Source organism: Hakea prostrata, chromosome 3 (assembly GCF_041222555.1).
Source record: "Hakea prostrata isolate BN-2017 chromosome 3, UWA_Hpros_2, whole genome shotgun sequence".
Classification (NCBI taxonomy): domain Eukaryota; kingdom Viridiplantae; phylum Streptophyta; class Magnoliopsida; order Proteales; family Proteaceae; genus Hakea; species Hakea prostrata.
In genome coordinates this window covers 31,308,504-31,322,451 of record NC_142602.1, presented here as the reverse complement: position 1 = coordinate 31,322,451, position 13,948 = coordinate 31,308,504, and the positions used below count along the sequence as shown (strand labels likewise).

The window sequence follows — 13,948 nt, the reverse complement described above, 5'->3', positions numbered from 1 at the left end:
AGTGGGTTAGAACTTCACAAAACCAAACAAGAATTGATGAAAACCCTGACCATTCTCTTGTTAATTCAAGTAATAATATGATAGAACCGATATGGGTTGTAGGAAATGTATGTACTTGTATACCAAGTAATACTAATGTTGTATTAATGTGTGTAGGGGTTCTTAACTAATGGATGAATGTGGTGGGATGGAGCATGGGGATTGCAGTCAATGGACATATAATATCCATCAATTTTGGCAAGATAAACAATGAAGATACACTTGAAGGAACACTAGTGGGACTGTAGAAAGGAATCAAAGCTACGCAGGATTTTGGAATTCAAGTAGGACAAGTCTGGAGTAATTAGTGGAAACAAGCACAAATCCTACCTAAACCCAGTACAACTTTTTGGCCTCTGTCTGTAATAGATAAGTTACTACAATTAGCTAACATAACACTACCAATCAGGTTTGATGTATTCCCATCCCCTGAGCTTCAACAATGGTTTACTAATCTAGCTCTAACAGCTACCTCTGTAGCCTTTGAAAATATTGACCTACAAGCCTATTTATGTAACTGCTTTTAAGTAATATAATTTTTTTCTTCTTATCAAAAAAAAAAAAAAACCCAATTTTGCTACGAGAAACAAAAGTAACAACAAATAATTGTTGCCTCAAAAGTGTTTTTTGAAGTAAAAATTTTCATAAATTTCAATTTATGTTGCAAAAATCATGTGAAATGAAATGATTTTATCAAATGGTTTTCTACTAATTTTTTTGTTCTCAAAGCAAGAAACACCAAAAACTGTTTTCGATGGATTATCCTACGGGTTCAAATTTTAAATCATGATCAAAACAAGCATTGGCCGAATTAAGCAAGCACACTCTAAAGATATCCATAATTCTATATTGTTTGCATTGCATTTACCAAAAGATATCATGCATGTAGAAAAGCCCAACCGGGCTAAACCATGTCAAACACTCAATTTTGACCCTAAGTCAACTAGGGTCAGCGCTAGAATTTTGAACCATAGCTTGGGAGCTTTAGAGACGATTACTAAAAGGAGTCCCCAGGGATGTGCAAATCTGGGTTCAGATCTCCTAAGAAAAATCCTAACCAAGTCCAATCCAACGATCATGAAAGAATCATGAGGAATCAACCACTATTGAATAGACTAGTCTATACCCTAAGCTTAAACCTACTTTGCTCAATCAATGCAAGGTTGGTAGATTGAAAAGATCCATACTTCTCAATGGAGAGGTCATAGGTTTAATCATTGCAGACGAAAAAAATTCTCCCTTGAGGATGTAATCGAGGTGCGAGCAATAGGGCTGCAACTGGGCCGGGCTTTTGCAATCCCAAACCCAACCCTATATGTTTTAATCTAAACCTATTCTCGCATTGACCCTAATTCAGGGCCAAGGATTATTGTCCCTGGCCCTAAGCCCTATAGGGCCAAGACAAGCCCATTCCCGCCCTAATTCACCCTAATTGGGCTTGATCGGGATGGGTTGGCCTTGTCCCTAGCCCTAACCCTAATTGGCCTTTTCCCTAATTAGCCTTGTCCCTAGCCTTGATTGACTCTAATCTTAGCCCTAGCCTTAATTAGTCCTATCCTTGGACCTAAAATATCAAATGTAAATTAAAAAAAAAAAAAATAAATAAAAGTATCACAAGTAAACTAAAATAAAATTCATAAAAATATAAGATGAAACTAAAAATAAAATTCATATAAACATAATATGATTAAAGCTCATACAAAATGATAAAATAGTCAATAAGTTGATAGTGTTGCTTTAAACATAAATAATTCATACTCCATAATTCTATATTGAGCTCTAAAAGTCTCACATTACCTTGGTGATAGAAAGTGTAAACCTTTCCCATTACTTTTGGTGATGGAAATTGAAAACCTCTCCCATTGATATCCTTATGCAACAAAAAACTCCATATTCAAAACTTTGTTAACAAGTAAATCAACGATAATTTAGTATTGATATTTTTTTCTTAGTTAAAGAAAATAATATGTTAGTTACAAACATAGTTATCTGTCCTTCATAAGTTTGTTTTTTTTTTCCTTCCTAAAATATGATATTGTAAGCAAAAGAAAGATGTCAATATTCATGATGAGAAGTTGGAGTGTAGATTTGTTAGATATTAATTCTCTATATACTAGCTTTTATTATTTATAATATATTATCTCGCCTTAATAAAAAAAAATCAATGATTTTGGGAATTGAAAATGACTTAGTTCGAAAAATAATATAAAAAGTGAACTCATAGTCTAATATGATCAACAGGGGCGGACCCAGGATGAAATATGGGGGGGGGGGGCGAAGAACGAAAGCTAGATAACCTTCCCATTAGGGAAGCACTAATGCTTTTTTATCACACATATTATGTGGGCCCTTATAAGATTAATTTGAGGTCCCACCTCTATATTATTTTATTATATTAAAGAATAGACCAACATATATTTTGTGGGGCTCACACATATTTGAAAAAAAAAAGGTAAATTATTGATAATGATATTTTTTTTCCCGACAAAATATAGGTAAAATTAAAGCAACAATATAGAAAAATATATACACATGACTTCAACCCTAAAAAGTTAAATGCAAGCCAATATTTTCTTTGGTAGAAGATGTAAACCAAATTTTTTTTTAGGTAAGAGATGCAAATCAATGGCAATTAGTTACCTACTAACTATAGATATTTTATTCACAATCCAAAATCAAATAAAAAAAATTGCAGAAGAAATAAAGAAACATAAAATATAAAATCAAATAAAAAGAATAAAAAAAAAAAAAGAGAAAAAGAGAAACGAAAAATAAATTGAGTAAGAGAAAGAGTACCTAATTGTGGAGTAGATTTTTTTTTTCAAATTTTCTTAACCCACGCTTATAGAAAGCAAAGAGAATAAATAGAAAGAAAGAAAAGGAAGATAATAAATAAGAAGAAAAGAGGAGAGAGGAGAGAGGATATAGAAGAGAATAAATAGGGATTGAAGAGTTACTTTCTAATTATGAATGCCATTTTGATTTTTGAATACCTAATAAGATGTTTTGAAGAGAATAAATAAGAAGAAAAGAGGAGAGATTTCAAATTAGATTAGAGTTATCTTTTTAATTATGAATGCATTTGATTTTAAACCTAATAAGAGTTTTTCAAAATTTCCTTAACCGTTTAGAAGGATAGAGAGTGGGGGCTTAAAAATTGTTCTCAATATTGGGGGAGGGGGCCAAATAGCGACATTTTACATATAGGAAGAGAAAAAAGTGGAAAAAACAAGGGAATTAAGGGAATTTATATAAAAAATTTTAAAAATCCATGGCCCCTTCATAGGTCCGCCCCTTGATGAATCAAAATGACTAAAGGTCAAAGTCGAGACTTATAATTCTATCAATGTTAATATGAAGATTATGGTAAAAATCTAGTACATGATTATGGTCAAATTACATTAAGACTACAGCCAAAATTAGGGTCAGGATCGGGTCAAAATCAAATGGATGCTTACTACATTAGTAATGAGGATATAATTTATTTTTATTAATTTTTTACATTTTAATGATCATGTTTTTAAAATTTTACACGTGTCAATTATCTCCTCTCCATATGGGTGGAGGGTCCATACTCAAATTAAGACCAGAATCAGGGCTAAAATCATGAGCCTAGATTAGGGCTAATATCAAAATCGGGTCAAGATCAAGGTCAAGATCAGGGTCAAGATCAATACCAGGATCAGGGTCAAGATCAATGGACAAAATCAGGGACAGGCCGGGATGGGCTGGGCGGCTAGAGAGTAATCCCAAGCCCGCCCTTGGCCTTAGTTTAGGGCCAGAATATTTTGGCCCTAACCAGCCCTTATGGACAAAATCTTTAGCCCAAGCTCTATTCGGGCTCAGGGAGGACTTAGGGGTCAAGGCCAAACTTGCACCCCTAGTAAGCAAGCTGGCCCGGATAGAGCTTGGGCTAAAGATTTACCCTAAACCCTAAACCCTTAAAAAAAAAAAAAAAAAAAATCATTCATCGTAACATATATCGTAACATATACTCTCCACTTCTCAACTGCTTTGAGATTTCTCAGTAACTAGGGAAGTGTTTCTCGTGGTGATAGCTCCAAAGCTGAACTTGATCGGCTCATTAAACTAATCGGTTTTGAAAACAATACAACCAAGCTCTACCATAAATGACCAACTTGACTAAAGAATTCGCTACAAAGGAATCTATCTATATTCGGTTAGTGTTATATTTTCATACCCATCGTTTCAACGATTCGGGGGTAGTAGGTATGGTTGGTGAATCAACAAATATCATTTTTTTTCTTCCAGAAATCATAAAAATATCATTTATATTTGAACAATCATATAAATGATGGGTTTTTTTTCTTACTGATTGAAAAACAAAAATGGATTCTGATAATAAAAAAAATTGGTGGTTGTTAAACGTAAACCTCATAGCACCTCCGTGTCTCGTCCTTAAATTGAGGAATGATACCAGATCTTCCATTGTCCTCGCAGATCTGAGAAAAAATAATTTCTCAGTTACTCCATTAATTTTGAATCTGAGCTCCATTTTCAGAAGCTCGAAGTGTGAATAGAGTGAAGAAGAAGAAGAAGAAGAAGATGAAGGTGATTGAGAAGATCAGAGAAGTTGATGGTGAAGCAGGAAGGGTGGTCTTCTCGTTCGAGTATTTCCCACCCAAGACAGAAGATGGAGTGGACAGTTTGTTTGAGAGAATGGATCGAATGGTGGCTCATAATCCTACGTTCTGTGATATTACTTGGGGTGCTGGTGGATCAACCGCTGATCTAACACTGGAGATTGCTAACAAGATGCAGAACATGATCTGTGTTGAGACAATGATGCATCTTACCTGCACCAACATGCCTGTTGAGAAGATTGATCATGCCCTTGACACCATCAAGTCCAACGGGATCCGAAACGTTCTTGCACTCCGTGGTGATCCTCCTCATGGCCAGGACAAATTCGTCCAGATCCACGGCGGTTTTGCATGTGCACTCGACCTGGTATGTAGTATATAAGCTTCTTCTCTACTTGAACCTATTTGTTCTTCATTTTCAATTTCATTCCTAGTTCGAGTTCAAGTTCCCGTTCCATTTTCAATATGAATTCTAAGAAAATCAATTTGCTCTGTGTTGGATCCTTCAATTTCATTTTTTTTTTGTTGTGATTTTGTGACAGGTTGAGCACATGCGAGAGAAGTATGGAGATTACTTTGGTATTACTGTTGCTGGTTATCCAGGTTTGTTGTGTGGCGTAATTGTTGTTCTTGTTTTCAATTTGTATTTCTTTTCCTGTTAGTTAAGTCTTTCCTTTTAACCTCTGCAGAGGCACATCCTGACGTGATTCAGGATGGTGTTGCTACCAATGAAGCATACCAGAGTGATCTTGCTTACTTGAAGAGGAAGGTACATCTTTTTGGCCCGAGTTTTGCCTTTCAGTTATTTAGCTGTTATGATTAGTCAGGTAACGTTTTTATTTTTTATTTCTTGTCTGCTCATCAATAATGGTAGTCTCTGTTTTCATTGCTACATCAACCTTAGAATCTTTTTTGCCGTTTTTCTTTTTATGGAATTATATCAAATTTATTTTACAGAGCTAGAAAGACTTAAGCAGGAGTATGATTGGTGGCTGATTGGTAAACTGATGAATGAGAGAATCATAGGTGGTTTTAGTCATTAATTGTAGCTTAGCTTAAGTCTAGCTGCTCCATTGCCTTTGAGCATAGTGCCACCATATTGTCTACAATTGTTACTTGTTTGATGTTCAGTACAGTTGCTACTTGTTAATTGTTATATTGTTACTACCCTGGAATTTGGTGCTTAGAAAAGAGGAACTCAGAGGGGGAGAACAGCAATTTAGAAGACTGGATTGGGGAAGAAGAAGAAGAAGCACAGAGTGAGAAATAAGGATTTGGGAATTAACTTTCTTCATTGCCTCCATATGCCTTACCACACTACATTTATAAGATAAGATTACCCCTCTATCTATGCTTATGTCCATTCTACCCCTTCATTTACTATCATATAGACCCTACCCATTACAATTTATTCCCATATAGACCAGCCTTCAACCATGATCATAACAGGATGAATGAGAGAATCATAGGTGATTTTTTTCATTAATTGTAGCTTAGCTCAAGTCTACCTGCTCCTTTTCCTTTGAGGGTAGTGTCATCATATTTTCTACAATTGTTACTTGTTAGATGTTCAGTACAAAACAATCGTGAGTCTCTTATGATCTATTGATCATGTATGACAGTTCCGATCTCTTTTTAACATCATCATGTTCCTTTTGATCCCTAATGACAGCCACGACATTTTATTCAGAGATCATTTTTCTCAAAACAGACATATCTTGTGAAGAACTTCTATCTCTGAAGGCTGTTTCTTCAGCAAGCATTGAACTTGCAGTTGGAACTTGTTGGCTTCACAAAAATGGGAGGGTCCAAATCACCTCTAATAGCAGCACGCTGTCCCTGTCCTGTTTTAGAGAGTTTCACAGCTCTATCATCATTTCAACATTGTCAATAAGCAGTTTCAATCACATTGAGAGCTGACTGAAACTGACAAATTTGGTTGCCAAACTTCTTTGGTTTTTGATATGTCGTTTATGATTGTGGGAATTAGGAAAGAACTTGGTTGCTTCTGTTATCTTGCTTCAGATTTTGTTTTTGTTTGTGTTAATGTTGTTTTCCTTTTGTAGGTTGATGCAGGTGCTGATCTCATCGTCACTCAACTATTTTACGATACTGATATTTTTTTGAAATTTGTGAACGACTGTCGTCAAATTGGAATAACTTGCCCCATTGTTCCTGGCATTATGCCAATCAATAACTACAAGGGATTCTTGCGTATGACTGGTTTTTGCAAGACTAAGGTATGTTATCTTCTGCTCATTACGCTCCAGAGAAAAGACAAAGGATTGTTGTGTACTTGTGTTAAAATGAGACATGCCACCTTCTTAAAAGCAAAGTTGAAGTTTGGCTAATGAGAATAAATTTAACTTTGGCTAATGAGACTAAATTTGGGTCAGGAATAATCCAGCTGGACACTATCTTTAACAAGATCATTGATTGTTGGAATAATAACCAGAAATGGAGAAGATATAAAGCTTAATTTTGATCAGATAGGTATGAAATTGTAGTCGATGGATCTGTTGTGTAGATAGAACTGGACAGCAAAATGTGGCCTACAGCTGTGAATCCTTTTATGCTTTCTGATCTGCATCATTGGCCTAGGCAGCTATACATCCCTTCTTATGTCATTAATTAAAAGAAAAACATCACCATGTCTAAACCTCATGAATCATTACGTTTTTATGTTTAGATTTCTTATTTGCACTTTGCAGCAATTTTCAGAACTGGACTTAGCTTATCATTTCTAAGAATTTATGTATGATTTCTAAAAGATACAGATATGCAGCTTCTTTGTATAGAAAATACTATTTTACCAAGATGCAGGAAAACACATGTACTACTATTATTTTGGATGTGTCTTGTTTCTATGTTTCTGTATGTTTGTAATATATGTCATGCATTGGCTAGGTGACTAGTCACATTTGATGCCTAAGGAGACCAGTCGCTCTATGTCAGTCTTGATGCCCAAGGCTATCAGTTGCCCTATGTACCAAGGCTCCGAGGGGCATAGAGGATGAATGAAACAAACCTTGAATACTGATCTTGCCTTGGGTGGCTTAGCCTTGCCTAGGTGTCACCCAAGTATCTGGTGGCTTAGCAACATGACAACTACGTCTCATGCTTATAGTGTACCGCAGCTGGAGTTTTGTGTATGTAAAGTTTGTACAGTAAGTGAGTAGAACAAAATTTTCTTTTGTAGTATATACTTTCTCCTTTTAACATTGAAACCAAATTAGCCTGCATCTGTTGGCTGCGCATCAGAAAGTCAAATTTAGGCATGAGCCATCATTTTATATTATCTTTTTGGGTAGGAGGTGGGGTGGCATTGGGTGAGAGGTGGGCATTTATAAATCTATATGGATTTGGTGATAATGTGATATGTTGCATCATGGAGGTCCTTTAGGCTGTGCTGCTGATTTCTGTCCATTTTAACATGTACTATTTGAATATAATATTTTATTTAGGTACCACAAGAGATCATGGCTGCCTTGGAGCCTATTAAAGATAATGAAGAAGCTGTAAAAGCTTATGGAATTCACCTGGGAACTGAAATGTGCAAGAAAATTATGGCTCATGGGATCAAGACACTGCACCTTTACACACTCAACATGGAGAAATCGGCATTGGCAATCCTAATGGTAACCCCTCATCTCTGTTTATTGATCAATGACTCCTCATTTTATGATTATAAAATACATATATTTATGTAGTATGTAAATATCTAGGTACAATTGTTTCTCTATTTAGTTTTCTAGGTATATCACTGCTAGGTGAACTATCTAATTTCAACCAATTGGAGAGGGAATGTGGTTGATCCTAACTTTCACTGGGAAAGGAGATTAGCTGGGTTGACCAAATGTCCATATCACACCTCCACTATATGACCAATCATGTGTTGCAGTTGCCCATTTCAAATATTCAGCTACTTAAGAAGGAAGGTTTTATATTTCCTTCTGTACTGGATCCTTTCTTTGGCTGCTTCCTTAAAGTATTTTCCCCCCCCTTAATTTTGTTATATAATTTTAAATAATGGAAAGCTAGGAAGTGTACTTTTCTTCCTAGTAGAAGGGGAAGTGTCATGTATTGGGGGTTGGATATTATTGGACTTCCAACTAAGCTTCCACTAGGAAGATGTGATCAGAACACATCTTTTTTATACGACTCACCTTGCTAACCCCACTATTTTTTTAGATCATACTAAGAGTCTTATTTTGGCAGAATCTTGGGTTAATCGATGAGGCCAAAGTTTCAAGGTCCTTACCATGGAGACGCCCAACAAATGTTTTCCGCGTTAAAGAGGACGTTCGACCTATTTTCTGGTAATTTATGTTTTCAAAGGTGTTATATACTTCTACCCATGTTACCATGTATGGGTTTTATGATTTGAAGCATTAGTATTGGTTTGGTCAGCTACTGAAAATGAGATAAGAGATCAATCTATATTACCTATTGGATTGGCTGACCCTTAACAAAGAGCATTTGATCGGTAGCTTGATCTTTAAGTCTGTTGATTGGGAAAGCACAATTTGTTTGATCCACCATATCAAGCAGCTGATATTCTTTGGCCATTTGTTCCCAGGGCTAACCGTCCAAAAAGCTACATATCAAGGACTATAGGATGGGACCAGTACCCAAGTGGGCGGTGGGGCAATTCCCGTAACCCGTCATATGGGGCACTATCTGATTACCAGGTAAAAAGGATTTATGATGTTTGATAATTTTTATGATAATCTTTGTTCTATATTTCATGTTTGACTGAAGGTGGACCTATATTTGATATACTCTATTTATTCCAGTGGTTTTTACTTGTATCAATGGATTTTGATGTAAATAGAGGTAGCCTAGGAATCTGTCATCTATCTGGGCATGCTTTTTTGTGGGTTGCCCTCCATGCTTCCCAACCAGCATGGTAATTAGGGATTGGGATGATCTCAGGCTCTGATCCTGAGTAGGTGAAGCAATTACCCAAGAGCTTGGTTTTCCAGATGTGCCCTTCTGTGCCAATACTAGACCGATTTGGGCAAATATTGCCTGAGTTGGTTGGAAAAGGCAGCGGTAGACTCGGTCCCGTGTCCATATACTAAATCCTGGATCCTTAAACATTTCAGATTCCTTTTAGGGTACAAACAAGAGGACCATGACATGTGGTGACTTCATGCCGCCTCCACGTTCCAACCTCTCTCTCTCTCCCCCCCCAAACCCACTCTTCAATAATAATAATAATAAGTAATTTCTGCAAACAACCCATCCCAGTTATATAAGACGCATTTGGACTGAAACTTAGATTTATTATTTCTGATTGTCTATCACAAACATAAATTGTAAGAGCATGAGCCTGGCTTTAATTTTAATATGGTTGTTTATCACTCTTTCTTTTTGACGTGTAAGGTCTTCTTGTTAAGTTTAGTTGCTGGTTGGTCTAAACCCATATGGAAGGCAATGTGGCTTGTTGATGCAACCGGATTTGGAGGTTAACCCATTAGCTTCCAGTCCTCCATTGGCGTTCCAGTATAGAGGGTGCCCTCTTTTGTGGACATGCTAGGTGCTCAACTTCTGTTTTTGCCTTGTATCTTTATTCTCTCTTTGAGATTTTGGGTTCTTTTGATATTTATAAGAAGTGAAAGCAACGCCACTAGAAGAGGAAAACAGAGAGATAAAAGACTTGTGACCAAGATTCTATAGGTCAGAGCCAACACAGTACTATACAATTGAATAGGAATTTTTTTTTGGCAGCCGCATGACTGCCAGGCCCCTTCCAGTTTCGCACCAAATAATCCTGCTTTGGTCCTACAGTGTCTATTAAGAAGCTGGGGATATACTTCTAATTGTGAATAATTTATTTTACATTCTAGGATTTCAATATTTTAATTTACAATTTGAACCCCTGAGTCAACTCGATCAAATGCCTTTGCATTCTCTTCTCCCCTACCACCAATGGAATCCTTGCTGCCACCATCCGGAACCCTCATCCCTTGCACTTGTTGACTGGCAAGGTAAGACCTTAGAATGTAAATTAAGTTACTCGTAATTACAAGTTTATCTCCGTTTTCTTAATATAGACGGTTGGATAAAAAAAGGATAATGTGGCACAATCATCGAGGGGGCATGCCCCACAGCCGTGCGACTGCAAAAACATCCATTAAAATAGGGTCCAAGATACATGGTGCCTCTAGACTCTACTGCATTAGATAGCTCTTTTGTCAAAGTAGTTACAGGTTCTTGGACTTAATTGCATTACAACAAATAATTGTGGCTGTGCAAATGTGAAGTCTTTCAAGTTCTTGCCTCAAGGTTAAATGGTTATATAGCTAGAGTTATTTCCTATTGATGTGGTTTATTCTCATTACAGTTTATGCGACCACGTTCACGTGACAAGAAGCTTCATGAGGAATGGGCTGTTTCACTGAAATCCATTGAAGATATTCATGAGGTACTCCTTAATTAGCATTTCATTTTCAAATGATATTTGGTTATATGTAATGCTCACAGGCTTATGACCCTTTTTTGCATCCCACTATGCCAGAGATTTATGAAATTCTGCCTTGGAAACCTTAGAAGTAGTCCGTGGTCAGAATTAGATGGGCTCCAACCAGAGACAAAGATTATAAATGAACAGTTGGCTAATGTCAATATGAAGGGTTTCCTCACAATCAATAGTCAACCAGCCGTCAATGGGGAGAAATCTGATACCCCAACTGTTGGTAAATGAAACTGACTTCCATCCTATTCTGAAAATCTTCTATTGAGAATCTGAAATTATTATTTAGGAATTATGTTCTTAGTCCATGAGCCATTTTTCATATAAATAGTTTGTGATGTTGCATATTTTGTAATTTTATACTGTCACATGAAGTTGTCTAATTGTCCACTGAACAAACTTGGGAGAAAATTTGTTTTGTGATTTGTCTACTTTCATTTGTTTATCATGTGAATTGATAGAAGGTGAACTGGAATTGTATCTAATGTTTATGCTTCATAATTATATGTTTAAATTACAACTGAGGTATTTAATTACAAGTTGTTATTTTATTTATTTTTGATGGACATTTCATGCACAATATAGGTCATTGCTATAGAACCTAAAGTTGCAATATGGATCATATCATCAGTTCTTGTGTCTGGGCATTTGCTGTATAATATTCATGAAGCTATTCTTTTGTCTGATAAAATTACTTTGTTATGTATTATAAATAATATTCTTTTCGACCAAAAAATAAATAAATAGTATTCTTTAAACTTCATGACCTAGAATCACCCAATCTTTTTATGAAGTATCACTCCGACAGTAGGACCTAAATTTGTGTCTTGAGTTGACTGTCTGTTGATCTGTTTTTCAATCTTCTAGCGATTTTTTCAGCTGGTTTCCATCAGAGTTTGCTTCTTACTGCTAGCATTACCTCTCAATTTAATGTAACATGCAAAACGTGTTTGGCAGGATGGGGTGGACCAGGTGGATATGTTTACCAGAAGGCCTACCTGGAGTTCTTCTGTTCTCCGGACAAGTTCAATTCATTGGTTGAAAAATGCAAGGCTTTCCCATCTCTGACCTATATGGCTGTGAACAAAGGAGGAAATTGGAGGTCTAATGTCAGCAGTAACGATGTAAATGCCGTGACATGGGGAGTATTCCCAGCAAAGGAGATCATTCAACCAACTGTTGTGGATCCAGCAAGCTTTATGGTGTGGAAGGATGAAGCATTTGAGATCTGGACAAGGGGATGGGCATGCTTGTACCCAGAGGGTGATCTGTCAAGAAAACTACTGGAGGAGGTAATCTTCCTTTCTGCATCCTGCCTTCAAGTCATTTATTGGCAAGAGATATTTTTTTATTTTTTTATTTAGGCCATTTGCTTGGGATATAGGGCTTAATGTTCCAAGCTAATTTCTCTTTTATCTTTTCATTGGCAGGTGCAAAGCAGTTACTTCTTGGTCAGCTTAGTTGATAACAATTATATCCATGGTAATCTGTTCGATGTCTTGAAGGAATATGAGGTGGTCTGTTTTGTTCTGTTTCCGTCTTCAAGCATACCACCTAGTAGGGGGGGCTTGCTTTGCCATCAATTATGAGTGCCCCATGAAGCTCCATGTTATCTTATTAAATAACATTTTTCAAAGTTCTGGTCATTGTGCCTCCCTTCATGTAAGTCTACAAAGCAAAAATGAGTGTGGGTTACCTTCAAGAAGAATTCCATCACTGCGAGTTTCTGTTTTGTGCTTTTATTAATTATTATTGATTATGTAGGTGCTCAGAGCTCTATAATGAATGAAAAGTTCAAGTTCATTTTCAACTTTTGTCAGTGATGCATTCATTCTCTGCACAAATGAAAACCTAACTAGGGCTTCAGTGGGTTTATTTCATACTGGTTTGGCCATATCAGCGATGCACTCTGAACCTGATTAATATGCCTGTTCTTGAGAAAACATAATTTTATTGGAACCAACGGGGTGCGACCTAGTTACGGCATGACAAATGTTACACCCGAGTTGTGTCGTTTCCGGACCTTTTGTACGAGGGAGAACTAATCTCAATGCTCTAATGCATGCATTGGATATGGACCGAATTGGAAAATACTATAGCTTCAGGTGGTGAAGAGCCAAGATCGAGGTGCCAAGCCTTCCCGTCGATGTAAATACTCAGCACTGTTGAATCACAAATGTCGACTTTTATCCCTATTCGACGGGTGGGTCTTGCAGTTGAGCTGGATTTAACCCAAAAACGAATCACGGTCAATTGAGGTGTGTAACTAACTAGTGTCCTCACACTCAAAAGCCCAATACCTACCTACAAGTCTACAACATGTAGTCTCCATTCTTCTTAAACTGGGCCTTGAAAAATCCAAAGCAGAGCCCTGGGTAGATTTAGCAAGACCTGCCGCACAGACGAGGGAGACCTGCTGTGGTCCTCTTTGGTCTTCAGTGACATGATGTGTCGCATATGTGCTGAGAAGTCACTGCATCTCTCGCACAAAACAATTCAACAACTACTCTAAACATGGTTTTGGTTTGAAGTTTCAGAAAACCGATACAGGACTAGTTTGACCTTAATATACTCCTTAAAAGTTGGATTTGTGGGCTATACAATACCAACACCTAACTTTTTGTACTTTGAGACAAATTAAGGGAAAATTGTGGAAGTTTAATATCAACTAATCAACATTATCTCCCAAGTTTAGGGACAATCCAAAGTGCATAAATCGACATAAGAGTGATCGCTCATGGGAAATTATAGGGGTGTCAAATGGTCATTTTGACTCGATTTTGATCAAGTTGATTGGATTGGGTTAGGCATGAGTGAGCCCAGATCA

The 13,948-nt window shown here is 36.7% G+C and overlaps 1 protein-coding gene across 1 annotated transcript; it reads left to right on the top strand.

Moving 5' to 3' along the window:
- Positions 1-4,401: 4,401 nt before the first annotated feature.
- Positions 4,402-12,931, top strand: LOC149022071 (putative methylenetetrahydrofolate reductase (NADH)). The gene is made up of 11 exons (XM_089150250.1): positions 4,402-5,010; positions 5,186-5,246; positions 5,333-5,412; positions 6,710-6,883; positions 8,108-8,281; positions 8,862-8,962; positions 9,223-9,334; positions 10,993-11,073; positions 11,167-11,344; positions 12,079-12,413; positions 12,552-12,931. The coding sequence occupies exons 1-11, from the start codon at positions 4,606-4,608 to the stop codon at positions 12,708-12,710; spliced, it is 1,860 nt and encodes a 619-aa protein (XP_089006376.1). The 5' UTR covers positions 4,402-4,605; the 3' UTR covers positions 12,711-12,931.
- The last annotated feature ends 1,017 nt before the right edge of the window (positions 12,932-13,948 follow it).

Bases quoted from the DNA above. Each gene is read 5' to 3' on its own strand.
- LOC149022071 (XM_089150250.1), top strand. From the start codon at position 4,606: ATGAAGGTGATTGAGAAGATCAGAGAAGTTGATGGTGAAGCAGGAAGG. The intron at 5,011-5,185 runs GTATGTAGTATA...ATTTTGTGACAG, and splicing joins TTGCATGTGCACTCGACCTG to GTTGAGCACATGCGAGAGAA. The intron at 8,282-8,861 runs GTAACCCCTCAT...TTATTTTGGCAG, and splicing joins CGGCATTGGCAATCCTAATG to AATCTTGGGTTAATCGATGA.